Source organism: Terrapene carolina, unplaced genomic scaffold (genome assembly GCF_002925995.2).
Source record: "Terrapene carolina triunguis isolate 2854851 unplaced genomic scaffold, T_m_triunguis-2.0 Scaffold96, whole genome shotgun sequence".
NCBI lineage: Eukaryota > Metazoa > Chordata > Testudines > Emydidae > Terrapene > Terrapene triunguis.
The window spans coordinates 11,099,645-11,114,480 of NW_020664447.1; the positions used below are offsets into that span (position 1 = coordinate 11,099,645).

General features: G+C 37.3%; 1 protein-coding gene across 1 annotated transcript in view; it reads left to right on the plus strand.

Moving 5' to 3' along the window:
- CCDC73 (coiled-coil domain containing 73) overlaps positions 1-14,836 on the plus strand; it is a 67,396-nt gene that overhangs the window by 18,890 nt on the left and 33,670 nt on the right. Inside the window, exons 5-8 of the mRNA XM_026651233.2 lie at positions 1,700-1,779; positions 10,012-10,140; positions 10,506-10,565; positions 14,156-14,260. Coding sequence (XP_026507018.1) covers positions 1,700-1,779; positions 10,012-10,140; positions 10,506-10,565; positions 14,156-14,260 — 374 coding nt within the window. The remainder of the gene's footprint in view (positions 1-1,699; positions 1,780-10,011; positions 10,141-10,505; positions 10,566-14,155; positions 14,261-14,836) is intronic.

Below are 14,836 nucleotides of genomic sequence, written 5' to 3' on the forward strand. Positions count from 1 at the left end.
GCAATTTTTATGGAAAAATACATTAGCTTTCTGTATTTACATAATTTGGAATATGTATAAATATATTTTATTATGCAAAATATTTGCAAAGTAAACAGCTGGAAAAGAGTAAGTATAACAGCAGTACAAGTGCTTCTGTTCAACAAGAAAAGGAGCTATTCACCATAGTAACTACAGTGTATCTCTTACTGAAGAGAAAATTAATTTTATACTCTGTTATATAACAGCCATATTAAGCATGTAGATCGCTTGTAAATTCTGAATATGAATCTACAGTCAATGGAAAAGTCACAGGAATCCATACATTAAATAAACCTCTAATTTCTAACCTACTGATTTCCTGGGATTAAAAATAGTGTTTATGAAAACAATTTGTAGATCTTGAAAATGTTGAAGTTAAAAATTGGTGCTTCATGTAGTTGTATAGTAGAGATGCCCCTCTTTCTAATGGGATCCAGCACTTTTAACTCTGGCTTTATTTATTGTTATTATTTGTTTCAAGCTAGCAGGCTTTAAAACCATGAAGGTGAAATCCTGGCTCCACTGAAGTCAATGGGAGTTTTGTTATAGACTTCAGTTGGACAGAATTTCACCTATGATATTTTATGTATTGGAAAGTTGTCTTGGGACATTTTAAGAAGTGTGTTACATTTTGTAATGCATCTATTTAATTTGAAAATCTCTCTCATAATACTGTTACTAAGGCTATTGTAAGCCTGATCATATTGTAAGCCCAACTTTCAAACGTTCCACCTGAAATTGACAAGCTGTAAATGCCTGAGTAGAATATTTCTAGGAATTTTGGGGGAAAAAATTAAAAAGGAGTAGGAGCTGGATGGCACAGACCTGTGCTACCCAATTTTGGAATGGGAGCTGTTGGAGCAGTAAAAAGAGGGTGCATGAAGGGAAAACATGAAGGAAAAAGCATGGCATAAGGGATGAAGAGAAAGTATAGGAGATCAAGATGCATGGATAGGGATAGAGGAGACTGAGAAATACCGAGATTGGGGGACATGTACAGTTTTTTAGATGTAGTATTTTAAACACTTTTAGAGTGAAATTCTGGCTCAATTGAAGTCAATGGCAAAACTTTCATTGACCTCAATAGGGCCAGGATTTCACTCAAAGTTTTCAATGTAGATAAAAGTAGATTTTATGTCTCCTCTATTGCCTTTCTACTGTCCATTACCTCCCATATTCCAGCTAGGTATAATTGCCCCTACAGATCCTATGGATTTGCTAAAATCTGTGGAAGGGAAGCCCCATTTTGATGGGTCTCATAAATTCTGTAGAGCCTGCCTCCTCACCTTATAGATAACCTGATTTAAACTTTTGATGATGATTAAAAGTAACAGAAAAGCACAAACAACATCATTGTTTAAAATGTTAAGGTTGAAAATTAATGAAGGTAAAATCCAGCTAATATCCACAATAATACACTTTTCTTACAAAAATTCTACCCCTTTGTAAAAATCTAAAGGTTTGAGCTGTACCAGGGTAGTATAAATCAGCCTGATCCTAACTGAGTATTTTAGGCATTACTACAGTAAAACTAAGTAATTGAGACACTTGCAACCTTAGCTCCTTTTTCACAGAGTTTGTTAATGAAGTTGTGTATACATTACAGTGTATATAACCACATGAAATTTTAATTTGAAGGCATGTTTTGAGGATGTATTTAATTTTTTTTTCATTGAAGTGCTGGAAGCACTACAACTTAATGAGAAACTGGCATCAGTGAATAAAAGACAAGAGTCTGAAATAGATAATCTAAAGGAGGTAAGTACAGTATGTATTTTCCAGATGTTTGGGCTTGTTTGAGGAGCTTTAGTAGAAGTAGTAAGAATAATAACATACAAATTGTAGCGCTCTTCTTCATATTGGCTGAGTGGCTAGGATTGGCTTTCAGGATATCTGGGTTCAGTTCCTGGCTCTTCCACTGCTTTGCTGGGTCACCTTGGGCAGTCACATCCCTCTCTGTGTCTCAGTTCCCTGTCTGTAAAATGGGGATAGTGCTACTGACCTCCTTTATAAAATGCTTTGAGATCTGTGGATGAAAAGCACTATATAAGAGGAAGGTATTATGTTAATATTATATGCTCCCCTTCCTGTGTAAAAAATATGTGGGAGGAAAGCTCATCAAATGTTGGGCAGCTTTGAGGAGTTCCTGGCACATAGGAACTGTCATTGATCTTCACTCATCCCAATTTCTTCTTTGCCAATAACTGGCAGCATGGCTTTCTCCTTTGCTTTGTTGCCATTGCCTCTCCCATCCCATAGAGTGAAGCAATAGATGGCACTTTTCAGAGTAGCCAGAGGGCGATAAAGCAGTGATTTTTAACCTTTTTTGGTTTCAAATGGAGGGATGGACCCCTTTGGAAATCTTACATAGTCTACAGACCCCAGTTTGAAAGCCACTGTTCTGTGGTTAACGATAGCCTTTCGCAGACCCCTTAGATATACTCTGTGGCCCTCCTTCCCGGTTGAAAACCATTGCGATAGCGTATGGCAGTGGTTCTCACCCAGGTGTCTGAGGCCCCCTGGGGGGCCGTGAGCTGATTTCCACCAAGCAGGGCCAGCATTAGACTCACTGGGCCCAGGGTAGAGAGCCGACGCCCCACCGCATGGGACTGAAACCCCTGGGGCTGCAGCCGAAGCCTGAGCAATGTTACATCACTGGGGCCTGGGGCCCCAGGCAATTGCCCTGCTTGCTACCCCTTAATGCTGGCCCTGGCAGAAACCAGTTCTTGGGCACAAGTGGGCCATGGAGTTTTTATAGCATGTTGGTGTGGCCTCAGAAAGAAAAAGGTTGCCTGGCATATGGGCAAAAGAGCAACTATGCCTATAAAAGAAGTCTGGTAGCCTGGGAGAAAAAAACCCATTGCAGAATCACTAAAATAAATGGAGAGCTTTGGGACGAGTGTAACCAAGGTGAAGGGGGGCAGGTGGTGTGTGGACAGTGAGGCTACCCTGCCACTGAGCTCCCTCCTGTCCCTCACACATGCAGAACTATAGTAGTTGCCAGACATCTCTTTGGATTTGCCCTTTCTCCTAAGCAGGTGAGTGAAGCAAGCTAAAAGGGTTAATATGCATGTCAGGAGGGGTAGGTCTCTCTTCCCTTCTAGCAGCCAATTAAAGGGTAACAGGAGAAAAGCAAAGGTAACCCCTGCAATGGTCATGTAATTTCATTCTCTGTCCATAATCCCACCTTGTTCTTGCCTCCTCCTCCCCACTTCCATTTATTTGAAGGGAGGTCCAACAATGTTTTCCCCTTGATCATCAGGCTCCCAGAAACCTTGAAAGAGAACCAGTTCACTGCTCCACTCGCAATCTCCTTTGGGTTTCTGTTGCTCTGATATCTTCAGACAGATGACTTTGTGGTCATGCTCCTGCTGCTGCTACATGAAACTACCTGTTCAGGAGTCTTGAGACTACTACTTGCAATAGGAAAAATTAGTTGTTTAGGAGAGGGATTCAGTTACCATTTAAGTTTGTTTTAAACTGATCAAAATTGGACATTTACTCACTGTGACTTGCATTTCTGAAAAGTGAGGTTGATGAGTACAGCAATGCTTTAAAATTCTACCTGCACCTAGTATTGTTTTTCAGTTTTTAATAGAACACATAGCTTCTCATTGTTGAGGTTCATTGGGGTATGATGCCTTTAAAAATCTGGTCCAGAAATCAATTATACCCTGAGATAGACAGTTTAATTAATTAAGACCCTTTTTCATCTGTTTCTTTCAATCTCAAGCTTGTTGCCTATTGCAGACATTTATTTTGGGCTTACAGTTTTAATAACAGCAAAGATAAATCACTAATTAAATCTAATTTATTTTTAGTTGCATACTAGAGAATAAGGCACACCCTGAGTATTCAAAAACACCAAGTTCCAAAATGACTCTTTGATTCAAAAGATCAGAGCTCTGTCTAGTATTAAAATCATACTTAGAAACTTAACGATAAAGCACAACATTGTGAAATTACTCAAAAGGGTGTTCAAATCATGAAGAGGTTTTATAGCTTTTAGAAAAGCCTTATTTAGTCCAAATACATTATTCAAATAATAATAGCATTACACCAAAAATCCACTCCCCCAAAAGTAAATGGTTTTGAAAAACAAAATTAAAATGGGGGATTTGTTTTAAAATGGTTAACCTCAACAGTGTGTTGCAGGTAAAACAACTTTCCTCTTCAGAACAAATATATGGTGCACTTTGACCACAGAAATCTTAATCTTTGAGAAATGAATTGTTGTCTATGTAGAATGGTTCACATTCTTAGGCGAGATCAAAAATTGTATGGAGTCCACGAAAACTGGCTTTTGCATAACTGAGAGGCTACACTGGAACTGGGGTCTGATCCTGCACTATGTCCAGATTGAGGCTTCATGATAAACCTCAAAATTCCAGAAATGTGTGAACGTAATAGTAAATTGGATTAGTTATTTTGGTTAAAGGGAAAAACCCAGAACAATTTTATGAAATAATTATTAGGACTTTTTAATATGTGAGGGCAAGAAAATTGTACACCGCATCCAGCAACACAATCTTTCACTCAGATTTTTTTTCTGCCAGGATTTATTCTTGAGGTTTAGGGGTATAAATTAAAAGAAAATATTTTTATATAAGCAAAAAAAAAAAAAAAAAAAAAAAAAGAGAGAGAAAGAAAAGTCTCCTTTCCTCCTTTGACTACCACAGCGTGCTTTCTTGTATCCTGGCTTTCTTGTAAACGTCTAATTGGACCTTCACTCTTCAAGTGCTTCCTCCTAATTGAACATTGGTGGGAGAACTACACTGCGAGTTAACTCCCTGACTGTTGTTGTTCAAGTAGGGGGCCTCATCACCTTCTTGCACATAGTGATGGAAGTGCCGTATACCACAATAAAGGCAGGATGTTTACCCATTTTTTAAACAGTTTTACAAGTAAAAAACAGCATATAAAATAATTAAGAGGGTAAGCTGAGTTCCTAAATAAAAAGGATTTGGAAAATTCACACTAGTCGTAGAATGTGGTGTGTCAAAGCTGTGGATATAAGAAATTTCTGTTCTGAGAAAAATATACTGAAATTCATGTCTGAGTTCTTTTGTTACTTTTAAAAAAATCTTCCCACTCCCAAAAAAACTCTAAGTTATTCAGTGTTTGATGCTTTTTATCCAAACCTTTAAGAGGCCGTTTTCTTGATAATTTATGATTCTAGACAATTTTGGAGAATTCATCACAATTTCTAATTTTAACATTTCATCAAAATTTTGAAATTCTGTAAAAAAAAAAAAAAAAAAAAAAATTTTCAATAAAAATGTTGCAAAAATTACATCCAATTTTTGATCAGCTCTGCCATTTAGCAGCTTGATTGCTTGTGCACCATTTCTGGTGAGCAAGCAGGTTATACAGTGTTTAGACTGCATTGCTGCTTTACAATTGTGTAGGGGGCTTCTCAGTTCTGACTACAGACTGGAAATATGGGTCATGTTGAAAGTAGAAAGGGAGAGGTGCCAGGACTAAATCATAAATGTTCTGGGCCTGATTCATTTTGCTCATGGTCAGTTCGTGCCAGCCTAGCCAATGCAAAGTGATCACAAAGTGAGCCCCTTTGTAGAATAGCTCCAGGGTAGTGTAGGGTGCATCTGCAGAAAACACCCGTATCACAGTGAAGCATGTTTGGAACAAGCTGGGATTGAGAAGGGGTGTATCCTGCATCCTGGCTATTACCAATAGCTGCAAGGCCCAAAAGGGTCCTTACATCCAGGGTACAACTCACACAGCTGACCTAACTAGCGCTGGGCTGATCTTGCCCGTGATGGCTCCAGGTTCTGAGGGATACAAGCTGCCCGTCCCCCTTAGTCCCTGAACCAGCCTCAGTGCTGGAGCATGAATAAATGTACTTCTCTGTGTGCTCTACTCTCAGTGGGCTGTCAGCCATTTTCACAGCCATTAGGAAGTTTAGCTCCAGATCAGGAGTAATTGCTCTCATGGAGTTGCTACTGATAGGAGTCTGAAGCTGGAGAATATAATTTAACTTGTACTTGTAGCCATAAAAGTAAGTTACATCTCCAAGATTAAGAGAATGGCACATACAGATCCAGGACATCAGATTGGAGCTCTCCAATATGCAACTGCAGTGGCTCCTAGGTTAGATTGGCACAAGTGTATCTGCCACAAGCAAAGTGAATCTAATTTCGTTTTTAGACAGATTACGTATGTTTGTTTGATTACCAAAATTTCTAGAACTGGCCTTGGGACATTGTGAACCTCTTAAAATGACTATTTCTACTGCTTGCGGGAGGATATAGCCTTTTCCTGACCTGGACTCCTTTCAATTGCAGACGTGTCAGTTTGTCTTAACAGGACTGTGGCATAGGTTTCATTCTCAATATTTTGTATTTTAGGATATTTGGTTTTAGCTATTACATTTGGCAGACTTCATTTCAAGCATTTGATAATGATTATTTATGAAATGCTTAAATGGAAACTTGGCAAAGATAACAGCCGAAAGAAACAAACCCTTAAAAATTATACTGAGCAAGGCTTGAAAAATTTACCACAGAAGATAGTGGAGACAACACAAAAGATTGGGGAGAGGGCCACCAGCCAGTTCAAAGGGTCCAGTACCTCAGCTGCATCTCTTAGCTTTCCCATGCAGCAATAGAATGAAACTGACGTAATTCTTTGTCAGGTTCACTTTGGTTACAGGGGGTTCTGAATAGCAGTCCTGAAACCAACCAGTGTCTTGTTATGTATGGCAGAAACCTCTAAGAAAGTTAGAAGCAGCAGCTGAAACACTGGAGCTTAGATACAGTAGACTTAGGAATCATAGAAATGTAGGTCTGGAAGGGATCTCGAGATGTCTAGTCCAGCCCCCTGCGCTGAAGCAGGACCAAGTAAACTGAGACTATTCCTGACAGGTGTTTGTCTAGCTTGTGCTTAAAAATCTCCAATCATGAGGATTCCACAACCTCCTTTGGAAGCCTTCCTTAACTACCCTTATAGTTAGAAAGTTTTTCCTAATATCTAACCTAAATCTTCCTTGCTGCAGATTAAACCCAATACTTCTTGTTCTACTTTAGTAGAGATGGAAAACAATTGATCATTGTCCTCTTTATAACAGTTGTTAATATATTTGAAGAGTATCATCAGGTTCCCCTCAGTCTTCTTTTCTCAAGATTAAACATGCCCAGTTTTTTTAACCTTTCTTCATAGCTGAGGGTTTTATTTAAACTTATCATTTTTGTTTGCTCTTCTCTGGACTGTCTTCAATGTATTCACATCTTTTTCTTAAAGTGCAGTACCCAGAATTGGACACAGTTCTCCAGTTGAAGGCTCAGCAGTACTAAGTAGAGGAGGACACATGCCACCCTAACATATGACATTCCTAGTAATACACCCCAGAATATTAGCCTTTCACAACTGCATCACACTGCTGACTCACATTCAATTTGTGATCCATTATAATACTCAGATCTACTACCACCTAGCCAGTTATTTCCCATTTTGTAGTTGGGTGTTTGATTTTTCCTTCCTAAGTGTAGTACTTTGCACTAATCTTTATTGAATTTATCTTGATGATTTAAAGACCAATTCTCCAATTTGTCAAGGTTGTTTTGAATGCTAATCCTGTTCCCCAAAGTGCTTGTAACCTCTCCCAGCTTGGTGTCATCTGCACATTTTATAAGCATACTCTGCACTCCATTATCCAAGTCATTAATGAAAATATTGAATGGAAATGGACCCAGGACTGACTGGACTCCACTAGATACGCCATCCCAATTTGACAATAAACCTTTGATAACTACTCTTTAAGTATGGTCTTTTAACCAGCTGTGTACACACCTAATAGTAATTTCACTAAACCACATTTCCCTAATTTGCTAATGAAAAGCCTTAATAAAATCAAGATATATCACATCTACTTCTTCCTCTCATCCACTAGGCCAGGAACCCTGTCCAAAAAGGAAATTGGGTTGGTTTGGTCTGATTTATTCTTGACAAACCCATGCTGGCTATTTCTTACAACCTATAATTCTCTGGTGCTTACAATTGATTGTTTGGATGAAAACACTGCATCTGTTTACATTTGGTTCATATTTGGAACGTTACCTTTGCAGCCATAAAGGCTAGAATCATAATTGTTTTTATTTCAAAACTTAAAATTTTTCATAAAGTGATGGCCTAGGCCCCTGCACTCACCAAAGAAAGTTCTCCACTTGCCCTTGGTGAGTGGGTTTGTCTCTAGATCTGATTGTTAATATTTTCTCTATCCACGTGGTCAAATAGATTACCAGATTTGTGGTATTGGTACAAAAGAAAATATACATGAATATATATCTTTGTCAATTAGACCTCCCACTCCTCTACCTAACCTCCATGGCCACAATATAAATGTGCATAATAGTTTTTTTTTTTTTTTACAGTGCAAGATAAGAAGTAAGGACCAGACTGACTACTTTGTAGGATTTTTCTTGTGCATGGCAGTAAATCCTGAGTTTTAGAAAGCATGCAGTATCAGAACCATAGACAGTATTTGCACTTGCTTATCCATTGGGCTTTATAGTACACAGAATCTAATAACTGTCTCCCGTACAGATAGTGCATTCAAAAAATTGGCATAGTACTCACTTCCACAAAGTCAAACCTCTCACCCCCTCTTACATTTAATTTTGAAAATATGCTTTGTTGCTTGTTGTATAGACCCTTTCAGTAAAAACTAACATAATGAGTATTATCTAATTTTTGTATGAAAAGACTGAAATTTCCTAATTGGATTTTCAGATTACAAAATATCACATTTCTAAAGTAATACTATTCTCTTTACAGTCTTCCAATTAAACAATTATACTTTGTCTATGTTAGAGCACTGTAAATTCACTTATGACTAGAGTATTAAAAATAGTTTATAAAAATGAATTAATTGATAGAGGTAGCTATACTCATATTCTTTCATATAACTCTATATTCATGAATTTCACATGCAAGATAATCTTCATTTTTTCTTTTGCACTGGTATATGATTTTGTCCAGAACAGTTAAACCATTGTTTCTGTGATAAGATGGAATTCCAGTTTTGTAGAGAAAAGTTAAACAGACCAAACATAGTTGCTAGATAAAACTATTACCATTCTGAATGCTTGGTTCACAACTATGGCATCATGAAGAATTCTTGATACTATCTGTGAACAGCATTCATAACCTCTGCTGTTTGTCTGAGTAAACGTCAGAGTGCTCAAGGAGAGAGCGATATTAAACAGACTACCTTGCACCAGAAAAGGAGGGGTGGGGGAGAAAAGGGCACAATATTTATGAGTCCAGGAACTATAAGTTGTAATTTAATGAGATCAAAGCATTTGCTGTTTATTTGCTGCACTAGCCGCTTTGGATAAACTAGTTAGAAAACAGATAATGTTTTTTTTAAAAAGTGCAGGATATTTAAAAGATTATAAAGGCTATAAAATCAAAGGCATATTTTAAATGGAAAATCATGTTGTAAAGGTTTCTAATATTAAATTAATTTAGTGTTCTCTTGAGATTAAGTAATTAATGTTACAGAGAAAGCAAAGATCCCAAAAATTTATGGTCAGTTCCTGTTTTTGCCAGATATCCACTGCTCTTCCTTTTTTTCTGCTATTTCCCAGGAGTACACAGAAGTTGTCATTGGTGTACTAATGGGTACTTTACTCCTGTTGTATGGCTCGGCACAGGAGTTCCCTACCAATATCAACTATAATGTAATTCCAGTACTTTTGTAATAGGGAGAGACAGTAGCAATATTTATACAACCCCTCTTGGTAGATGACTTGATGAGTTTTTTTTGTTTGTTTGTTTGTTTTACACTGATAGTTAAAACATAAACAGTCATTACTATTAATTTAATGTATATTACTTAATTTCATTTGTTTTGGTATTTCTGTACTTTTTTAAAGAAAGGGCACGAGTCACGATAGTGTAAAGATTTCTCTGTTTTGAGTTGCAATGCTGATACTGGATGAACTATTTATGCATGTTTCCTGTGTTAAGGAACTGAAGAAAGTAACTACAGACTTGATAAGGTCCAAGGTCACATGTCAGTACAGGGTGGGAGAAGAAAACATCAATCTTACAGCAAAGGAACAGCAGTTACAAGAACTACAACAAAAAATCAGAATGGTATTCAAGAAGCTCTTAACATTTGTTGCCTAATGTTTCCTATTGCTCATTTAAAAAACGGAGCTGTAATGATTTCCAAGTGATGCATACATGTTGCTATACCTTTTTGAGAACTGAATATTTGTAGTGACAATTATTTGATTTTAAATACTACATTTTCTAGGAAACTAACTAAATTATAAATGTAAGATATTTTATTATTTATAAGATCAAATTTCTTTCAAGCACTAAATTTCATTAAATAGCTCTCGATAATGATGAAAAATCAGTTTAATGTAATTTTATTAAAGAAAATGTATTAATATTAAAGATTGTTGCATAATATTTTCATACATTACTTAATGTTCATTTTATATTTTGTTAAGGAAACAGAGATTAATAAAAAGCTCAGTGAAGAAAATGCACACATTAAAGAAGAGAAACAGGTGAGCGGTTAATGCAATTTTGCTGTTTAAAGTTGATTAATAATACTTGTGATCAGAAATATTTGGCCATTTAAGAAATGTGCGCTAAACTCTTAAAATTAACCGTGTTCAGCATTTTACTTTTCAGAAGTAATTTAATGTTGATTTTAATAATAAAAACAGGATCTTACTGTTTTATATCAAATCAATTAATAGGACATACATTATTTTATTAATTTTGTTTTCCACATTATATTTCCAAGTCTTCATTTATTTATTTAAATTTCAGACAAGAGAAACCTGGCATGCCAATGAAAATAATCTTCTACATATGTATTCAATAAAGATATGCAGTAAGGATTGTAGAATACTTGTTTCCTCTTTCTGCACACTGGTACCCAACAAATTACTTGCATTTCACTGGTAGTCCATCCAGTTAAAATTGGGATCATGTGTCAAGCATCCAAATAAACTACTCAAACACACATTGACTGTAATAGCAGTGTACTGTACTGCTTTGCAGGATATCTCATGTAAAAGTGATCTTTTCTTAGGTCATAAAAGACTCCCTCTCCATAGGTCATTAATACCAGGCATGTAAAAAAGTGATGTACGTGTTCTTAGGGAGGGGAAGGAACAGAATACTGACTACATTACCCATTGAGCACCCATTAAAGGGTGATCTAGCAGTACCATCGTAGTCTCAGAAGACTGTATTTTTACTTTGCTTTTGAAGAATGCTTGACAGTAGAACTAGAAAAAGTAGGTAATGGATGCTTATTAGAGTTTAACTTAATGACTCTCACAGACCTAAGTTGTGCTAAAAATACCCCATGGAGTGATGCTTTCAGTCTGGTGTATGGGTATGTTTGTATCATTTGGGAGTATGGTCAAATATGCCCATAAAAAAAATCCACAAAGAGCCTCCTGCCTCCACCCAAAAAACCACCATGGCTAAAAACCCCTAAATGAAGCAGTTAGAGACAAAAAGACATCCTTTTAAAAATTCGAAGTCAAATCCTACTCAGATAAATAGAAAGGAGCATCAACTCTGGCAAGCCAAGAGCAAAACTGTAATTAGGCAGGACAAAAGAGGATTTGAAGAGCACTTAGCAAAAGACAAACTAACAACAAATTTTTTTGTAAGTACATGAAAAACAGGAAGCCTGTCAAACTCAGTGGCGCTACTGGATGATCAACATGCTAAATGAGCACTCAGAGAAGACCGGTCATTGCAGAGAAGTTAAATGAATTCTGTGCATCGGTCTATACTGCAGAGGATAAGAGGGACATTCCCACATCTGAGCCATTCTTTTTAGGGAACAGATCTGAGGAACTCTCCCAGACTGAGTTGTCAGTAGAGGAGGTTTTGGAACAAATTGAGGAATCAATCAGTAATAAGTGACAAGGACCAAATGGTATTCACCTAGGAGTTCTGAAGGAACTCACATATGAAATTGCAGAACTACTAACTGTGGCATGTAACCAGCCACTTAAGTCAGCCTTTGTACCAGTAGACTTTCAGACCTCCATGTGGTCTCTAATTCTGTGTACACAGATGCTAGTACTTAAACATTTAGTTACCTGATTTTGCCTGAAAAAAAGAGACTACCTATAGTATATGAAAGAAGTCAGAAAACTTTCAGTTTTGAATCTCTTTAGAGATAAATTAATGTACGAGTTTGATACGAGTCTCTCTTTCAATTCCATTCAACATTTAAAAATATTTTCTGTCCCCAAATCAATTATGTCACACATTGCATCTGTGCAAATCATTTACTAGTAGCTACTGGATTACTGTTTAGGAGCAAGTCTTGTAGGGATTTGTGGATATATATTGCTTGTTTAGGTCATTCTCTCTATCTTGGGACCTTCAGAAATGTGTCTTACATATTGTTTCATGTAAAGTGGCTTTTATTTTCTCCATCACATCTGCTTTAGCTAGCAGGCTTTGTCAACAGAGTCACCATTTTGTGTGTGTTATGAAGATACCTTGGTCTTTTTTTTTCTTTTTTTTAATCAGTCTACAGTCTTCAGGGTGATCCCAGATTTACACCTTAATCAACCAGTTATTTGGGTGGTCCTCTCTTTGAGATCTTATTTTTCTTGAAACAAGGACATCCTTCAGAAGTAAGATACAGTCCTGCAGTCTTTAAATTCCATCTGTCCTGGAGAGCATTTCCTGCCATTTAGAGTGTATTCCATTCAATAACACTGAGTTCTTCTTAAAAATAGACTCTTGCTCTCTCTCTGCAGGACATGAGAAATTTTAAGACTCTAGGATTGTAGTATAATAGGAGCCCTTCAGGAGTAAGGTAGTGTACTGGCCTTTCATGTATGGAGATCTGAGCTCAAAACTTTGTCACAAAAAGAAATTAATTTGGTGGTTTTATCCTGTTTAACTGTGGTGTAGGTGTTCAGGCTCAGGCTGTAGCCTGGGTTCTAGGAGCCTGCAAGGTGGGAGGGTCCCGAGTCCAAATGTCTACGCCCCAATTAACAGCCCTACAAGCCTGAGGCAGCAGGCAGAGATGAACCGCAGGTGTCTGATTGCAGTGTAGATATACCTTCTGTTCACCATGACACAAACACCACAAATTTGGCATAAGTGTCAGCTGCTTCTTAGGAGAATCCCAAAACTGGAAGAGCAGCAGGGATATTGCAGGTCAGAACTGTAGTTTGCGTTAGTAAAGCTGGGGAAGAAATTTACACAGTATTACATAGTACTTAAATGAGAGCTACTAGTCCCTCACCATCATGAATATTAAATCCCTAAGAGCCACACTTTGAACCCTATACAGTGGTGAGTAGTTACTCTTGGGAATTCCTGTGAAATCAATGGAATATTTGTGAGAGTAACTGCTCACACAAGTAAGGGATTCACAATCTGACCCTAAATTCATCTCAAAATTTAAAAATGCATGTGTTATTTTTAGTTCCAACTGGCCCATCATTGTAGCATTCTGGGGGGATATACCCCAGAAAGATCAGATTCTAGCTGCAAAGTCTGATAAACCTGAACTGTATCACAACATTCTGATGTTCATGTCATAATACACCATTACTGTGTGTAAATTGCAGCCCAGTAGAGTCTACATTCAGAAGATGGAGAACAGTTTTCAGCGTCATCCATTTGTGAAAGTGGTTGCCTGTTTCCTCTGGGGTCTTCCAAACTGGCAGTGATATATATTGCCATAACATTACTCTGCCAAATGTGCTGAACTCAAAACTGTGAAGTGCAGACAGAATTTGGCGCATTTAAACATGTCTTGTTCAGATGGGTCCAGAACTGCTACTGAACTGGTCATCAAGTGGCATCATATAAGAAAATACCTTGAGAAGAACATTACTATTATATTGTTCCACAGAAAAAGGACACAGAGGAGTTGAGTTGCTCTTTCGTCTTCCACCAACCCCCTCCCAAAACTGATACTGATAATTTAAAAAGAGAAATAGTGATATTAATGTAAATTATGTAATCTATTAACTGAGGAAAGAACACATTTGTTAATCAAAAATAAAGTATTTGTAAAACATCCATTATTTTCTTTATGCTCAAACTTCACAAACTAAACAGATTATTTAATATACCATGATTTGTTTATTTTCATAAGGAGATTATCAGTTCTCTACAACATATGCAGCAGCTGTTTCAGCGACTGACCCAAACAAATGTCAGAATGGAAAGTGAATTGAATGCACTGAAAGAAGAATATAAGGTCAGATTTTTCTTGATTATACAATCTACTACTACCTGCTGTATACTTTTGAAGAGTGTAGGGCTGTTAAACACATCAGAATGCTTTTCAGAACTGTTGACCTCCGATCCTCTGGTCCCTCAGCTCCTTAATTTTCAGTATGAACCTTGAAACACACCCTGTAGTTCCTATTCCCTAAACTCCTCAAAGAAAAAGATGGCTGCCAATTTTCACCAATTTTTTTCTAGAGGATAAAGCAAATCTTAGTTACCCTCAAGACTGTTGTTTTAGTTAAGTGATTTTGTTGTTGTTAAGATGTGTTGGGGTTTTTTTAGAAAATTGAGTTCTGAAAATCAAAGGAGCAAGATCCTGTCCTCAATTTCAGCAGGACAAAAGGGCTGGCATAACGACATCCGGAGCATCGTGCCACCTTCCCTCACCCTCCTTGGCATAGGCTGCATGTTAAAAGTGGTGAAGGGGCAGATCAGAGTATGCTGAATTTGACATAATTAAACCACTTTCAATGAGTGGCAGTAGCTATGTCCACAGGAGAGCTCTCTCCCATTAGCGTAGAGTGGCTACACGAGTGATCTTACA